Below are 16,405 nucleotides of genomic sequence, written 5' to 3'. Positions count from 1 at the left end.
CGAGCAAATCATACTGCATCCTGAACCCAGAAACAAAATTTTAATTATCAATTTAGACCTACAGCACGCTAACAGGCCCTTCCACCCCATGGACCCGAGCTGCCCGAATACTCCAATTAACTTACAACCCCCATACGTTTTTGGAGGGTGGGAGGACACCAGAGAACCCAGAGGAAAACCCAGGCAAACACGGGGAGAATGTACAAACTCCTTGCAGACAGCGCCGAATTTGAATGTGGGTCGCTGGCGCTGAAACAGCATTGTACTAACCATTACAGAAGGTGATCTGACGACTTGCATCTCAAGTTTTGTAAAACATTTGCAAATGATGGACTGGATATAGAAATTAATTGATTTTTCCTAAATTTTATCTGTTATTTAACTCCTTATTGAAGGATTTGCTTGGGTCAATTTTATCAAACCCTCATTCTGTATCATATCCATCTTCTAGAAATAATGAAATTTACTGTAATACTTTAAATAAATTTACTACAGATTCATCTGTAGATCCTAAGTATATAATTTACTACCCAATTTGATCAGCTTGGTTGGAAGAATATTGTACAGGTAGGTTTCAATTGTAAATTTATAAAGTTGCAAGGTTTACTGTTATTTGCACCAAGTGCTTTATCGATGATTTAGAGAAATAAAAGATTATAATACTAAATTGATCCAAATAATTTTAGAAAATAGGTGAAATAAAATAAGGCAAAGATTAAAATTTGTATTGTAGATTTAAGAAAAAATACAAATATATTTCATTTAATTCTAGCATATTTTTATCTTTTATATTTTTCTTTGAATTCTTTGCCAGAAAAGTTTCATTGAATACATTCTAAATCTTTTCATTTCTCTCCTTTCGTTTGACAGATAGCGACACCGTGTGGCCATAAAAACGAACAACTCGTACAGCAATAAACTGAGACCGTTCTAAACGGAGCCTTCGCATGATGCCTGGTAAAAGAGATCGGTTTTGCTGAAATTATCCAAGACTCCATTAATTTCAGTTGCGATTATGGGCTTTCAAATTAAGACATAAAGTGGAAAAGAAGTCAAAATCTATTTGTGTTTCACTTATTAAAAACTACAGCTTTACAACCAAAAATGAGAAGGTTGGGGTGGCTTGAGGCTATTTCAGAGGTGAGGCCATCTTACTGCACCATCATTTTTATTACCACAGAGGATGCTTCAGATCAAGAGCATCCAAGGCGCATGGGTGATTCCAGGCATCATGTGAGGGTCTGGACAAGCAAGATGTGACCCACTCATTTGGAAGACATCGTATATGCTCAAACAATACATTTTCTTGTCCAAACTCTTGATTAAAGTGATCAATATTTTTCACCTTTAACAGTTCAAAATCTTCTGGGGGTGTAGGTCAAATGGGTGTAAATTGGGTGGCATGCTCTTCTGGGCCGAAATGGCCTATTATCGTGTTGTATGTCCAAATTTAAAATTTTTTTAAAGATCATAAAATAAGCTTACCTAGCGGTGTATTCAGACAGACACACATAAGGTCAAACCAGAAGCTTTCTACATCTTGCACACCATTGAAAGCATAGCAACGATTATCAAATGGCCTGGTACTTCTGGCCAAATTATAGTGTGGATCACAACTAGTGGTGTCAACAATTGTGGCATTCTTTTTGACATAAATGAAAATCTGGATTAATGAAAACAAGAATCAGTGGTCAATTTGTAGATTTTTTTCACAAATCAGCCACACAATGTCAAAGTTTTTGATTCACTGTTTCCTCTGAATAACAATCAAGATTTTATACCCATCATCTCTGTGAGAAATTTGGTTATTCAGTTCGATTTAGTTTCTGGATATCACCACAGTAAAACCCCTGGTATCCAGAAACTTTGGGAATTGGTAGATGCGGATAAGTGATTTTTCCAGTTGCTTGAGATTGCATTTTGCGCGATTGCCGAACTAACGACGAGGCACACGATTTTAAACTTCTGTATTTTTTACCTATTTATTTTCCGCTTTTGTTTGCCGGTTGCTTTATTTCCGGATAACTGGGATTTTACTGTGTTTGATTCGATTTCATGCAATGAGTGCAAAAATTTAAATTTTGAAATGATTTAGTATCAGCTATATTTTGATTCTTACACTACATTTAACGTACAAGTAGAACAAAATTATTCTGAAAAAATATAGCACATTGCAAGCCATTATAACTCCAGGCAATTAGGTTCAGGGTAACTAGTTCAAGCCCAGATATAAACTTTCAGATTAGTTGGCATTTCTCAGATAAATACAGTAGATTTCTATTGACTTTTTTCTAAACCGATGACTTTTTTTTTTACAAACCTTCACCTTTTATCACCTTCAGTTAATGAAGTAACCTACCACAAGGAGAGTTATTAGACACCATGTACAAAGTTTCATTTTGCATCACATTTTCCTCCTTGTAGGAAAGAATGTATCTTTCTATTCCAGAAGTATTAAGAACTTTCTTCACCAGATGCAGAGTGGAAGCTAACATGCATGCCAATCGTCTAGAGCACACATGTCAAACTCTGGCCCGCGGGCCATAATTATATTTGGCCCGCAAGATTATTTCAAAAATGTATTAGAGGTGGCCCGCTGGCTGCCGCGCCAGTATAGCGCATGCACAGCTAATACTATAAATCCCAGAATGCACTGGCGTCAGCCCACTAATCGCCCCCACCTCCTCTGTTTACGTTGCAGGGTCTCACCGTGGACTCTGGTTTTGGGGACTGGCCGGTGTCATGGGAAGCCAAGGCCGCTTCCCAGCGCCTGGAACCGGAGGCCTCGGGCCTGACCTCGCCAGGACCGTTGCCCACTCCCCCTCCCTGCTGCAGGCCGACCCGCGACTCACGGTGACGGGGCCGCTGATCCGCCGAGATGCCACCCTGCAGCGAGAGCCGATGCCCCCGCACTGTCGTTGTCCAACCCGATCGCCCGCAAACCCCGCCCTCCCGCACACAGGCCTGAGTAAGGATTATGAACTTTAATCTCAGGATAAAACAATCTTCCAATAGTTTCATGTCACAGTGATAAATTTATTCCTGGTTAAAAATGGTCCTGCACCTGGATACAAGCTCATTAGGCATAAAACTTGAAAAGTGTGTAAATCAAAGGATATCTGTACCAATGGAAAAAGGGCATGGCAAATAACCCTGCTAGAGTTCATGCCCACAATCAGTCACCCATTTGATTGTTTCAGGAATCATTCTCAATAGCCCTCAGATTTTACTATTCGACAACACACTAGCAACATTTGACAAATCCTCTATAGAGAAATATTATTGATTGAATATTTTATTTCTCATTTGTTAATGCTTCTGGAAAGAGTTTATCCAAAACTATTATTAAACATTTATTTTAATAAGAAAAAGTTTAACATTACATATGTTGAAAGAAGAGAAAACATGCAAATGTTGTTGAAAATTTTCAATAAATATTTAGTTCGGCCCTCGACTTAGTCCAAGTTTTTAACTTTGGCCCTCCGTGAATTTGAGTTTGACATCCCCGGTCTTGAGAAACACCATTTCAAACCATGGGAAAAGAACAACTTGCCAAGACAACTTTACAATTATAAGATTCTGAAACTGAACCTTTAGTCAATGGAGTTCCCAGAGAGGCTGACTAATGCACCACATAATTTACTCAGAATCAACAATACAAATTCTGACCTCCTCATCTTTCACCGAGGGCCTACCTGATCTTTCTCTTGAAATTTTTCAGTTGGACCAAACTGCAGCAATCCCATGTAACAAAGACGTTGCAGACTCTCGAAGAAGGAAAATATATATCGCCTGTCAACACCAAAATATTAATAATATTTATATTCGAGATAATATTGTCGGTTGTTTCCAATGAACAAGCACTCAATGTTCAGGTATCTTTCAGGATTTCCACACTGAATACGATAGTAACTTTTATCAAAGTGTTATTTGAGCAACTGGCCAATATTCCATTCATTATACAAAATGTGTTGATAAATATTTTTGCTCAATGAAAGATATTTAATAGAGCCAACTTTAGCACGATTAAATCTTCCTGCATAATTTGTCCAAATTTAGTCGCAGATTTGCCTCCTTCGGTGATGCTTATCAAGCAATAAGTGCTTTAGTTTGCCATCCAGTTGTGTTCAGCTGGAGCTATCTTCAGTTCTGAGAAATTTAAATACTTTACAGATGATAGTGTAACTTCGACTTACTTAGAATTACATGGCACTAATTATGACAAAAATCGAATATTCTATGGAGAGGTTTACATAGGCAATTTCAAGCGGTGAGGGATCACAAGTGAATGGAGTTAAGAAAAAATGTACTCAAGAATGTTCTGCAGCTGAAAGGAGGGAGCTCAACTCCTCTATGACTAAAGGAGATTTATCTTGCCTGATTTTTAAATGTTTGGTCCTGTAATAGGAAAATCTCACCAAGAGTTTGTACTGAAAGTATTTGCATGAGAAACTAGTTCATTCACATAACTCACAAAATTCTTGGCTGTGGTAAGGCCTTAGCAATTAGAGATCCGCGGGAATCTTGAAAATAAATTTGGCAGCTCTTACCGTTTATAAAGAAGCTGCTGCCTCATGGGTTGTGGCAGGCTCCTTACCAAAGTGTGCTTCAAGACGGGGTCATTTAAAAAATCTTCCAGATTTTCAACCTTTGTAAAAAGACAATGGGGAGTAAAGTGTCGAAAGAAACACTCCAATGAAAGTCAATCACAAAATTTTGTATTTAGCAGACTTGTGTTAAAATTTAAATTTGAACATTCAACAACATAAAAGGCCCCTCCGGCCCACGGGCCCATGCTGACTAAGTTCATCAATTAACCTACAATCCCTGTGCATTTTGAAGGATGGGAGGAAACCGGAGTGCCTGGGGGAAACCCACACAGACACGGGGAGAATGCACAGACTTCTGACAGACAGTGCTGGATTTGAAACTGGGTCATCGGCATTGTAATAGCATTGCACTGACCACCATGATAACCGTCGCCCTCTAACCGTTAAGCCAACCGCGTCACCCTATCTTTCCACTACCACTTGAATCTGGGACTGTACTCACTGGAGATTAGAAGAATGAGGGGGATCTCATTGAAACCTATTGAATACTGAAAGGACTGGATAGAGTGGACATGGAGACAATATTTCCTATGGGGGGTGAGTGGTGGACCACAGCACATAGCCTCAGAACACAAAAACTTCCTTTTAGAACAGAGATGTGGAGACATCCAGAGAGTGGTGAATCCATGGAATTTATTGCCACAGACAGAAGTGGAGGCTAAGTTATTGGATATATTTAAGACAGAATTAGTAGATAAGTTCTTGATCAGCAAGGGAAGCAAGGGGTATGGGCAGAAGGCAGGAGGATGGGGTTAAAAAGGATAATAAATCAGCCACGGTGAAGTGGTAGGGCAGACTCGATGCGACGAATGACCCAATTCCGCTCCTATGCCTTATGGCCTTAAAAACGATTGGGCCAAGAAGTTGCCAGATAAAACACTCTCAATTTTAAACGATTCACAGCTTAAAACAGGATGAGTGGATAGTGCTAAAATATGATTTTAGCCCCTTTTCCACTGGCACCTTGACCCAGGAATTAACCAGTTAAGAGTCCAGTGGAAAAGGAAAACGATCAGCACGTCGGCCTCAAATCACGCCGGGGATTGATGGCGTCTACCCCTACTCATACGGCTGTCTCTTGGTGTGCTAATTCTTTGGCTTGGCTTCGCGGACGAAGAATTATGGAGGGGGGTAAAAAGTCCACGTCAGCTGCAGGCTCGTTTGTGGCTGACAAGTCCGATGCAGGACAGGCAGACACGATTGCAGCGGTTGCAAGGGAAAATTGGTTGGTTGGGGTTGGGTGTTGGGTTTTTCCTCCTTTGCCTTTTGTCAGTGAGGTAGGCTCTGCGGTCTTCTTCAAAGGAGGTTGCTGCCCGCCAAACTGTGAGGCGCCAAGATGCAAGGTTTGAGGCGTTATCAGCCCACTGGCGGTGGTCAATGTGGCAGGCACCAAGAGATTTCTTTAGGCAGTCCTTGTACCTTTTCTTTGGTGCACCTCTGTCACGGTGGCCGGTGGAGAGCTCGCCATATAACACGATCTTGGGAAGGCGATGGTCCTCCATTCTGGAGACGTGACCCATCCAGCGCAGCTGGATCTTCAGCAGCGTGGACTCGATGCTGTCGACCTCTGCCATCTCGAGTACTTCGACGTTAGGGGTGTAAGCGCTCCAATGGATGTTGAGGATGGAGCGGAGACAACGCTGGTGGAAGCGTTCTAGGAGCCGTAGGTGGTGCCGGTAGAGGACCCATGATTCGGAGCCGAACAGGAGTGTGGGTATGACAACGGCTCTGTATACGCTTATCTTTGTGAGGTTTTTCAGTTGGTTGTTTTTCCAGACTCTTTTGTGTAGTCTTCCAAAGGCACTATTTGCCTTGGCGAGTCTGTTGTCTATCTCATTGTCGATCCTTGCATCTGATGAAATGGTGCAGCCGAGATAGGTAAACTGGTTGACCGTTTTGAGTTTTGTGTGCCCGATGGAGATGTGGGGGGGCTGGTAATCATGGTGGGGAGCTGGCTGATGGAGGACCTCAGTTTTCTTCAGGCTGACTTCCAGGCCAAACATTTTGGCAGTTTCCGCAAAGCAGGACGTCAAGCGCTGAAGAGCTGGCTCTGAATGGGCAACTAAAGCGGCATTCTCGGACAAGTTTCTCTTGTGCTAATTAAACGAGTGGAAAAAGGACAACTTCCATCCCCAGGGATGAGTGTGTTCAGAGGAAAAGCTGTCAGTGTCCCGGTTAAAGGTGGCCAAGTGGAAACGGTGCAAACGGCCTCATTTTCTGGGACACTGCACGGGCAATTAACTGGGATGCCAGTGGAAAAAGGGGTAATGTAAGGCTTTGTTCCGTCAGCAACCTCATCTTCAGCAGGAGGAGCGGAGTGCCGGAAATCGAACAGTGAAGCCTGTGTTTGGCAGAATATGCCTATTGCAGACATCAATGCTTTGAAATGTTTTCACAAATGAATGAAGTGCAGCTCCGACAGATGATCATTCAAGATTGAAGGGCGTCCGCTTAGAACAGAGATGTGAAGGTATTTCTTCGGCCAGAGGGTGGTAGATGTATGGAGTTTGTTGGCACAAGCCATTGCAGAGGCCAGGTCACTGGATGTTTTTAAGGCAAAGATTGACAAGTTCATGATTAGCCAGGGCATCTAAGATGATGTGGAGAAGGCCGGGCAGTGGGTCTGAGTGGGGTAATGAATCAGCTCATGATTAAATGGTTGGGTAGACTCGATGGGCTGGATTTCCTATTTCTGTTCCTATGGCCTTAAGATGTACAGAGCATCAGAGTAGGCTCGACAGTAGCAATGACAATTCTTGCTGTGATGTATTTCTGTTCTCATACTGGCCTTAAACACACTGTTCTTTCAGCTTAGACTAAAATGGAAATCAAGCAAATTCATGAAGTGCCATTAATTACAAGTTAATCCTTGAACAATTATATTTAAAACGACTGCTTCGGATAATTCTATCATGTTTCATTAAAGCTTGTGCTACACATGAGGCATATTTAAATTTACTAATTCACTCTTGCGATTCGCATATTGATTTAATTCATTGAATCCCCCAGCTGCTATGGTGTTGAGTAAACTTGTGACACTGGGTCATTGATCCAGAATTCTGGCTAGTCCATTCACTTAACCACTAAACTGCTGCCCCGTGTACGAATGCCAGGAAAATCCAATGTGTGAATTAGTACATCGAAATAGACTCCTTATGTGGCTGTTAGTCTATTTACTTCATCAAAGAGAAAAAGCTACTTTAGTGACAGGTTTAATAGGACTCAAGAACAAGATTCATAGAGCATTACCTTGTGGCTGACTTGCACTATCTGAACAAAAATAGAGAGGGGAATGCAGAGCAATATGTCACTAATGAGAGCCCATCCATATCCAAATTCTCTGTGAACAGGGGTAGGAGGGATGTACCTCTTCCATGATGGTTCATCCACGTAAACTAGGGAAAAATGTACAGAACACATTGGCTGACGACAAATCCTGACGGAATTTATGTTTATGACAGAAGCCACAGACAGTGATCGACTCTGAAGGGACTCTCTTTTGCTTTTCTTTCTTTCTTACTTTAAGGGGTGCCAGACAACAACAGTGGTGACTCTTTGCCTGCCTTACAGCAGGCAGAAGGCAATTTTATGTAACATTACATGTTCTGTACTATTATATGACAATAAAGGAATTTTGAAATCTTGAAATTAAAAAAACCCCTCCAATTGTGGAATATACAAGAGTGCTGGAGAAACAGCAGGAATCACAAGCACTCTTTCTTTAGTTTTGTTATCCAGCAAAACCTCCGTCATCCGGAAATCAAGCAACCGGCAAAATAAATTGCAGAAAATAAATAGATAAAAAAATACATAAGTTTAAAATCGGCACGCCTCGTCGTAAGTTTTCCAATCTCGCAACACACAATCTCAAGCAACCAGAAAACTCACTGATCTGGCAATTGGAAAAGCTGCCTTGAATTGGTGCAAAAACACTAGGATTGCACTGCATATCAATGTTCTCCCAGGAAAGGAATCTGCTATCCTTGGCCCTCCTTGGACTCGACGACTCCAAATCTGCACGGCTAACTGATGTAGATAGGAAAGTCAGGCGGCCTATGGGATGCTGGGCTTCATTAATCGGGGGATTGAGTTCAAGAATCGAGAGGTTATGTTGCAACTCCAGAAATATCTGGTGAGACGACACAAGAGTTTTGTATTCAGTTCTGGTCACCTCATTATAGAAAGGATGTGGAAGCTATGGAGAGGGTGGAGAGGAGATTTAACAGGATGCTGCCTGGATTGAAAAATAAGTTTTATGAGGCAAGGTTAACAGAGCTGGGACTTTTCTCTTCGGAGCAAAGGAGGAGAGGAAACTTAATAAAGGTCTAGAGGCATAGAAAGGGTGGACAGCCAATGCCTTTTTCCCAGGGGAGGAATAGCAAACACTAGATATCTGAACGGTGAAGGGAGGAATGTTTAGGGGTTGAGAGTGCCTGGAAATGCCTCGCCAGGGTTGGTGGTGGAGGCTGAAACCTTAATGGCATTTAAGAGACTCTCTGACAGGAATGCAGATGTAAGAAAAAAATAGAGTGCTACGATTTAAGAAGGGTTTAGAATTCTTTTTGGTAGGAATATGTAGGTCAGCACATCATCAAGAGCTGAAGGGCCTGTACTGTGCTGTAATGTTCTATGTACTCTAAAACGGCATCTGCACAGTAATCAAGCTTCTCAACTCAATCAGGGATGTGCGTGAGATGTTGGTCTTGCCTCTGACACCCACTTGGAACAAACAAAACAAAGATGAAAACTTAAACTACCAGTCTCTTTCATGCATAGCTGGTCTAGCTCCTCCTCCCACTGGTGGCCTTCGGTGACTTGAATTGTAGTTGGCATCTCGGGTGGATTTTCACTCGCGGCTGGATTGTTCTTTTCTGCAAAAGCATCCGTGGTGTCATTTGACGTGGATGCAATAGCATCACCAAGGGCTTCTGAAGTCAAGGGCTCTCTTATAGCACTGCTTGGTGTGTCAGCAGAAGGTGCTGATGTGGCCGAATCCTTTGGACCTTGTTTAAGAGGGTGTCCATAAATGAGGTACCACAGGAAGATGTGGACTTGGCGGAGCCGAGGCATCTTGGGAAGGAATCCAAGTGAACGTCCAAGCCCTGGAACTGAAGAGGGGTGCAGATTTTTTAAATTACAGAAAACAACACAAAAGATGCGATTGCTGTATTCATCCAAAACGATTGTTTAAAACTATAAAACTATGCAATGATTAAGTTTAAAATTATAGAATTATGCCATGCCCAAGGCAAAGAATAAAGTACCAGTAAAATAAAACAAATCATCCCACAGTTAAGAAGAAAGAATCTGTAGTGGTTACGATAAACCATGCCCCACAATTACGATATTGTGAGAGAAACCATGACTGCAGTTTCTACCAAAGGCACCAAAAACAAAATAACAACACAGCTCAAGTGAGAGACCATGTACAGCTCAAGCGTGAGACCATGTACAATACCAATGAAATCACCTTCTGTGGAAAGGCTCTCAATATAATTAGGAGCTTCAGAAGTTCAAGTTAAACTGAAATTTATTTTAAGTGGTGGGAGGAGGGGAGAGAAATATGGTTTGTCAACGAACATTGGAATGGCACAGGTATACCGAGATGAAAATCTGCCAGTGGGGCTTCTATGTTGCATAACTGAATGGCAAGTTCTCTGCTTTTAGAGTCTGTGGAGTAGAGTGTCTGGATGGATAGTGGCTAATAGATACGGAGAGGATTAGAATCAAGACTGAATACATGAAATTGATTTGGAGAAACTCATGCTATTTATTCATTCACTCATTGAACATGAAACAGTAATGAATTCTGAAACAGGTCTCAATTCGGATTTTGTAGGATCACATTAAGAGGCTTAAATCTCCTCCCTGAAACACTGAAGGGCTCAAAGATTTAATGGGTGGTTTTAAACATAGAGATCCGTGTGAAAGTGTTAATGCTGGAGAAATGATGATAGCAGCTTGTGTGCAGAGATGGAGATTGAGAAAGACTTGGCAACGACAAAAAAACTTAACAGAAGTATTGAAACAAAAATGTATGGAAAAAGCATGCTGAACACTCCAGAGAAAAGACATAGGATTATAGGAAAGAGCAGGAAAGTGGGTTTAATTCTGGATTGTTCCACTGTAAAGCAGAATGTCCCCACTGCCTCAATAGAAATCCTTTCTTGCACACAAAGGGTTCAAAATTGATTTCACAACCACCGATGATGTATTTGGGGATTTAAAAAAAAACATAAATAGACTTTATTCAAAATAAATTATTCCCAAAAGGAAAACTGTTCAAAGTCTCTTCTTATCCTTTTGTACTTTTGTACCCGTACATTTCCATCTCTGTACATTGTTAAATTAATTTCTATCTGCACCACTGTGGCACCTTGTCATTACTCCCTGCTCTGTTGTTTGAGGTGCTTCCCTCGGTCTCAGCCCTTCAATGCCTGGAAATGGAAGGACTCTAGACTGAGGTCCTTCCCCTCAGCGCCCTCACATCAGCTGTGCCAAGCCTCCATGTGTCGTTCAGCACATACTCTTGCAGCCTGGGATGTGCCAGTGGATCACAAAGGTTCACCAGAAATTGGACCTGTGGGTGCAGCGCTCCCTCTCACTAGGAAGGACGAACTGGGTCACTTTGGGATGGTTTTATTCAGTTGCTCGTGCAGATTACATGTTTACCTATGACAGGATGATAATTCTTCAGGGAAGTGACACCCATTTTCTCATCTTTTTTGGTGGTGGGACATTTGCTGGGCACCTCGGCGTTTCTGTCTGGTTCCATTTCGCTCTTAGCAAGCGGAGAACTACTTTCCTTGACCTGCTTTGGCTTTTCTTTTTGAGCCTGGACTTGCAATGATTTCATTCTGGAAAATAAAGCAGAGGTGTCGACTTTAGGATATTGTGCAGAATCTGGTGCTGCCCGTGCACTCAACCCACTCTTAATCTGAAGTCAATCCCCAGATGAACTTCCCTCCTCAGCAAGACTCATCACAGTGCCCATCTTAACAGAAAGGGTTTGATAACCAATGTTAAATGTCCCAAGCTTACCAAGGCCCAAACTCTTTATAACTGGAGGGCTGTGAGCAGCTTTGGGCTCCTCATTTAAGAGAAGATGTGCTGAAGTTGGAGAGGGCTCAAAGGAGGATCATTCGGGTGATTCCAGGAACGAAAGGGGTTATCGTATGAAGAGCGTTTGGTCTGTATTCGTTGGAATTCAGAGAAGTTGGGGGGGGGGGGGGGGGGGGGAATCTCATTGAAACATTTCGACTGTTAAAAGCCTTGGACAGAGGAGATGTAGAACGGTTCTTTCCCATGGCCGGAGGGTCTAGCACAAGAGGCCACAACTTCAGGATTGAAAGGAGTCCACTTAGAACAGAGATGCGGAGAAATTTCTTCAGCCAGAGGAAGGTAAATCTGTAGAATTTGTTGCCACAGGCGGTTGTGGAGGCCAGGTCATTGGGTGCAATAAGAGAGAGAATGATAGGTGCTTGATTAGCCAGTGTATCAAATACCCCTTCTTCAGAGGATTCAAGCCGGATATTCTCTGCCTTTTGATCGCTTCTCCTACCTCTGTGAATATGTTGAAGGAGTAGTGAGGTGGGGGGGGGGGGGGGGGGGTTCTGAACTTACCCAGTTTTTATCCTCCAAGGTAAGTAGTGTCAGAGGTGAAGTGGGGCTGTAGTGCACGGCTTGCTGTGTAAAAGGACTCACCAACCCGATTTTTCTTGTTATGTGTTAACAAGCGAGCTGAGTTCCAGAGACGGGTCATGTGTACGGCAATAACTCAGTTTTTCAATGTGAAAAGAGTAATTGGTTATGGATGAAGGCTGTGGAGTGGGTCTGAGTAGGGAAATGGATCAGCTCTTGATTAAATGGTGGGGCAGACTCGACGGGCTTAATAGCCTATTTCTGCTCCTTACGTCTTATGGTCTTATAATCTATTATTCAGATGTACCATTCTTGGGATGTCGCTGGATAAACAGAAGATAAGAGGGGCCAATCCTAATATGAATCTTTCCTGCCAGACTTCACAGAGTTCATCAAGAGTACAGTGAAAGACACATTAGGTACAGAAACACAAGAGACCTGGAACAAAATACACGGCCCTGGAGGAATTGAGTGAGTTGGGCATCATTAGTGGAAGGAAATGAACAGTTGGCATTTCGGGTTTATGCCCGTAACCGTGGCCCTTGTACCTTTAAATATGTGCTTGCTAGCAATGGAAAGATATCTTGAGTAATAGCCATGTCCTAATTCTGAATGAAGCCCACTGTCAAGAATGCTTATCAGTGCATAAATAACACCGAGCTTCTCTTTAAAATCCTTTTGTTCCCCCTGCCCCCACCCTCATGACTCTGAAGCCCTTACAAAATCTTTCCAAACCTAAGGCTGTTGTTCTCTTTGTGTATTCTGCCCCAGCAACAGAATTCTGGGTTGTACATTGTATTACTGACAAGACACTAAATAAAGGCAGTCATCATGTTCACGTAAAATCCCCATGATCTGGAATTCAAACAACCAGCAGCCTCAAGCAACTGGCAAAACAAATTAAAGAAAATAAATAGGTAAAATGGCCCCCCCCGCCCCCACCCCCCAGTGGTTAATTCACCAATCACTCAACATGTAATCTCAAGCAACCAGAAAATTCACTTATCCAGCATCTACCAATCCCCATTAGTGCCGGATACCGGGGGTTTTAATGCATTATTGTACCCACAAGTCGAAGTTTTGCGGTCAATACAGCTAACGAGAAGTCACTGACCGATGGACAGTGTAAGAGCTGGAGATGCGAAATCGAACTTGTTCAATCGCACTTTTTACCAGTGGATCATTGGGTAGCACAGAAGGATGAGCGACAAACTCCACCTGAAGAAATGAAAATACAAAGTACCATCTTAATAATCACAAGAGCATTCTCACTTTATGTGCATATTCGTATTTTAACCGTGAATTGTCAAAGCGATCTGCTCAATTTGCTTTAGATTTTAATATTTCACCGTGTAATTAAAAAAAGACGGTATTGACCTTTTTGCTGATACCGTCCTGTATAACAGTGGTGCGGAACAATCGAAGGAGCCCTTCCTGAGCCAGCTTCTGAACCATTCTTATGATGGATTTCTTACAGCATCTGGTGACCACTCCATCTTGCTTCTCCTCTTCCATGATCATCTTCTGAAGCCTGCAGCCAAAAAAAATTACAAACACACATTTCTCTCAAAGCAACAACAGGTTGCTAGACTGCAACGTCTCTACATCCATTGCAACCATTAACTGCATGTTTGGTCGTCCCACAGCGACATTACTATAATGTACTTTCTTTTGCCTCTCACATCAATGGTTTCAGCTCAGTGAAGCAGCACCTCTATCCTCAGCTTCTTTCTGGCAACAGGACACAAATGTTTATAAAAGGTGAAATACTGGTATAATTCTAAGACAATTCAATTAAATGATGTGTCAAAACTGTTCAGGCTGAGAGAGAAAATCCAATTCAAAACATTAATTTTCTTATCTTCAATAATTCACGATCTGGTGCTTTTCTATAAAAAGGGACATTATTTCATTTAATGATGAAAAATCATGATTTTAACTGGTGCATGACATATTTCATTGCAACCAAATCAAAGTGATATCTGCAACTGGAAGAATAGATTTTGATGAGGTTTTGTTTTGTCATATTTGAATCTAATTAGAAGTTGGACCAGATCATTTCTGAGGAAAAAGTGCAGTTACATTTCTAGTCGCACATATATGGAAATCCTAAATTTGCTCGACATGATACAAAAGCTGCATTTCATCTAATTGTTCTGGGAGTGAGGTTCTTTTTAAAAAAAAACTTTATATTTTCAAAACAGAAACTTTTACAAAGGCCGTAATATAAAAATGAAAACTACAACTAACCCACCCTCAGCAAACTCCACAAGGGAAGCATTAAGAAAATAAAAGAAACACATACAACAATTTAAGATATTACTAAATTCATACATTTCAAATAAGGCGACCACCTCTTAACAAAAAAAATCATAATGATCAAGCAAATTATATGTTATTTTCCCCATATAAATACAGGACTTCAACTCATTATGCCAACGATTTACATTCATCGCAACTTCGTCTTTCCATGAAATCGCAACACATTTAAGTGCTACGGCCAATGTGAAATGAAAAAATGCAACATTTTTTGGGATCTAACAAAAATTGGATCTTAAACAAATTTTGAAGAAATTCCCTAATTTTAAGCCAGAATGATTGAACCTTATCACAAAGCCAGACTGAATGCAAAAATGTTCCTACACATCTTTTCTTTTTCTTTTGCTTGGCTTCGCGGACGAAGATTTATGGAGGGGTAATGTCCACGTCAGCTGCAGGCTCGGTTGTGGCTGACAAGTCCGATGAGGGACAGGCAGACACGGTTGCAGCGGTTGCGAGGGAAAATGGGTGGGTTGGGGTTGGGGTTGGGTGTTGGGTTTTTCCTCCTTTGCCTTTTGTCAGTGAGGTGGGCTCTGCGGTCTTCTTCAAAGGAGGTTGCTGCCCACCGAACTGTGAGGCGCCAAGATGCACGGTTTGAGGCGAGATCAGCCCACTGGCGGTGGTCAATGGGGCAGGCACCAAGAGATTTCTTTAGGCAGTCCTTGTACCTCTTCTTTGGTCCACCTCTGTCATGGTGGCCAGTGGAGAGCTCGCCATAGAACATGATCTTGGGAAGGCGATGGTCCTCCATTCTGGAGACGTGACCCACCCAGCGCAGTTTGATCTTCAGCAGCGTGGATTCGATGCTGTCGGCCTCTGCCATCTCGAGTACTTCGATGTTGGAGATGAAGTCGCTCCAATGAATGTTGAGGATGGAGCGGAGACAACGCTGGTGGAAGCGTTCTAGGAGCCGTAGGTGATGCCGGTAGAGGACCCATGATTTGGAACCGAACAGGAGTGTGGATATGACAGGCTCTGTATACGATAATCTTTGTGAGGTTTTTCAGTTGGTGGTTTTTCCAGACTCTTTTGTGTAGTCTTCCAAAGCCGCTATTTGCCTTGCCGAGTCTGTTGTCTATCTCGTTGTCGATCCTCGCATCCGATGAAATGGTGCAGCCGAGATAGGTAAACTGGTTGACCGTTTTGAGTTCTGTGTGCCCGATGGAGATGTGGGGGTGCTGGTAGTCATGGTGGGGAGCTGGCTGATGGAGGACCTCAGTTTTCTTCAGGCTGACTTTCAGGCCAAACATTTTGGCAGTTTCCGCAAAACAGGACGTCAAGCGCTGAAGAGCTGGCTCTGAATGGGCAACTAAAGCGGCATCGTCTGCAAAGAGTAGTTCACAGACGAGTCGCTCTTGTGTCTTGGTGTGAGCTTCCAGGCGCCTCAGATTGAAGAGACTGCCATCCGTGCGGTACCGGATGTTAACAGCGTCTTCATTGTTGAGGTCTTTCATGGCTTGTTTCAGCATCATGCTGAAGAAGATTGAAAAGAGGGTTGGTGCGAGAACACAACCTTGCTTCACGCCATTATTAATGGAGAAGGGTTCAGAGAGCTCATTGCTGTATCTGACCCGACCTTGTTGGTTTTCGTGCAGTTGGATAACCATGTTGAGGAACTTTGGGGGGCATCCGAGGCGCTCTAGTATTTGCCAAAGCCCTTTCCTGCTCACGGTGTCGAAGGCTTTGGTGAGGTCAACAAAGGTGACGTAGAGTCCTTTGTTTTGTTCTCTGCACTTTTCTTGGAGCTGTCTGAGGGCAAAGACCATGTCAGTGGTTCCTCTGTTTGCGCGAAAGCCGCACTGTGATTCTGGGAGAACATTTTCGGCGACACTAGG

General features: G+C 42.5%; 1 protein-coding gene across 2 annotated transcripts in view; it reads right to left on the bottom strand.

Moving 5' to 3' along the window:
- LOC138746878 (general transcription factor 3C polypeptide 1) overlaps positions 1 to 16,405 on the bottom strand; it is a 68,781-nt gene that overhangs the window by 31,457 nt on the left and 20,919 nt on the right. For both annotated transcript variants that reach the window (XM_069905461.1, XM_069905462.1), the window contains 8 exons: positions 13,629 to 13,782; positions 13,366 to 13,469; positions 11,283 to 11,467; positions 9,368 to 9,718; positions 7,860 to 8,005; positions 4,551 to 4,648; positions 3,696 to 3,792; positions 1,486 to 1,663 (listed from right to left, as the gene is read on the bottom strand). In XM_069905461.1, the coding sequence (XP_069761562.1) occupies positions 1,486 to 1,663; positions 3,696 to 3,792; positions 4,551 to 4,648; positions 7,860 to 8,005; positions 9,368 to 9,718; positions 11,283 to 11,467; positions 13,366 to 13,469; positions 13,629 to 13,782 (1,313 nt within the window). The remainder of the gene's footprint in view (positions 1 to 1,485; positions 1,664 to 3,695; positions 3,793 to 4,550; positions 4,649 to 7,859; positions 8,006 to 9,367; positions 9,719 to 11,282; positions 11,468 to 13,365; positions 13,470 to 13,628; positions 13,783 to 16,405) is intronic.

The sequence above is a fragment of the Narcine bancroftii genome, chromosome 12 (genome assembly GCF_036971445.1).
Source record: "Narcine bancroftii isolate sNarBan1 chromosome 12, sNarBan1.hap1, whole genome shotgun sequence".
NCBI classification, from domain to species: Eukaryota; Metazoa; Chordata; class Chondrichthyes; order Torpediniformes; family Narcinidae; genus Narcine; species Narcine bancroftii.
The sequence above is the reverse complement of the archived record's forward strand: the minus strand, read 5'-3'. Positions and strand labels throughout refer to the sequence as shown.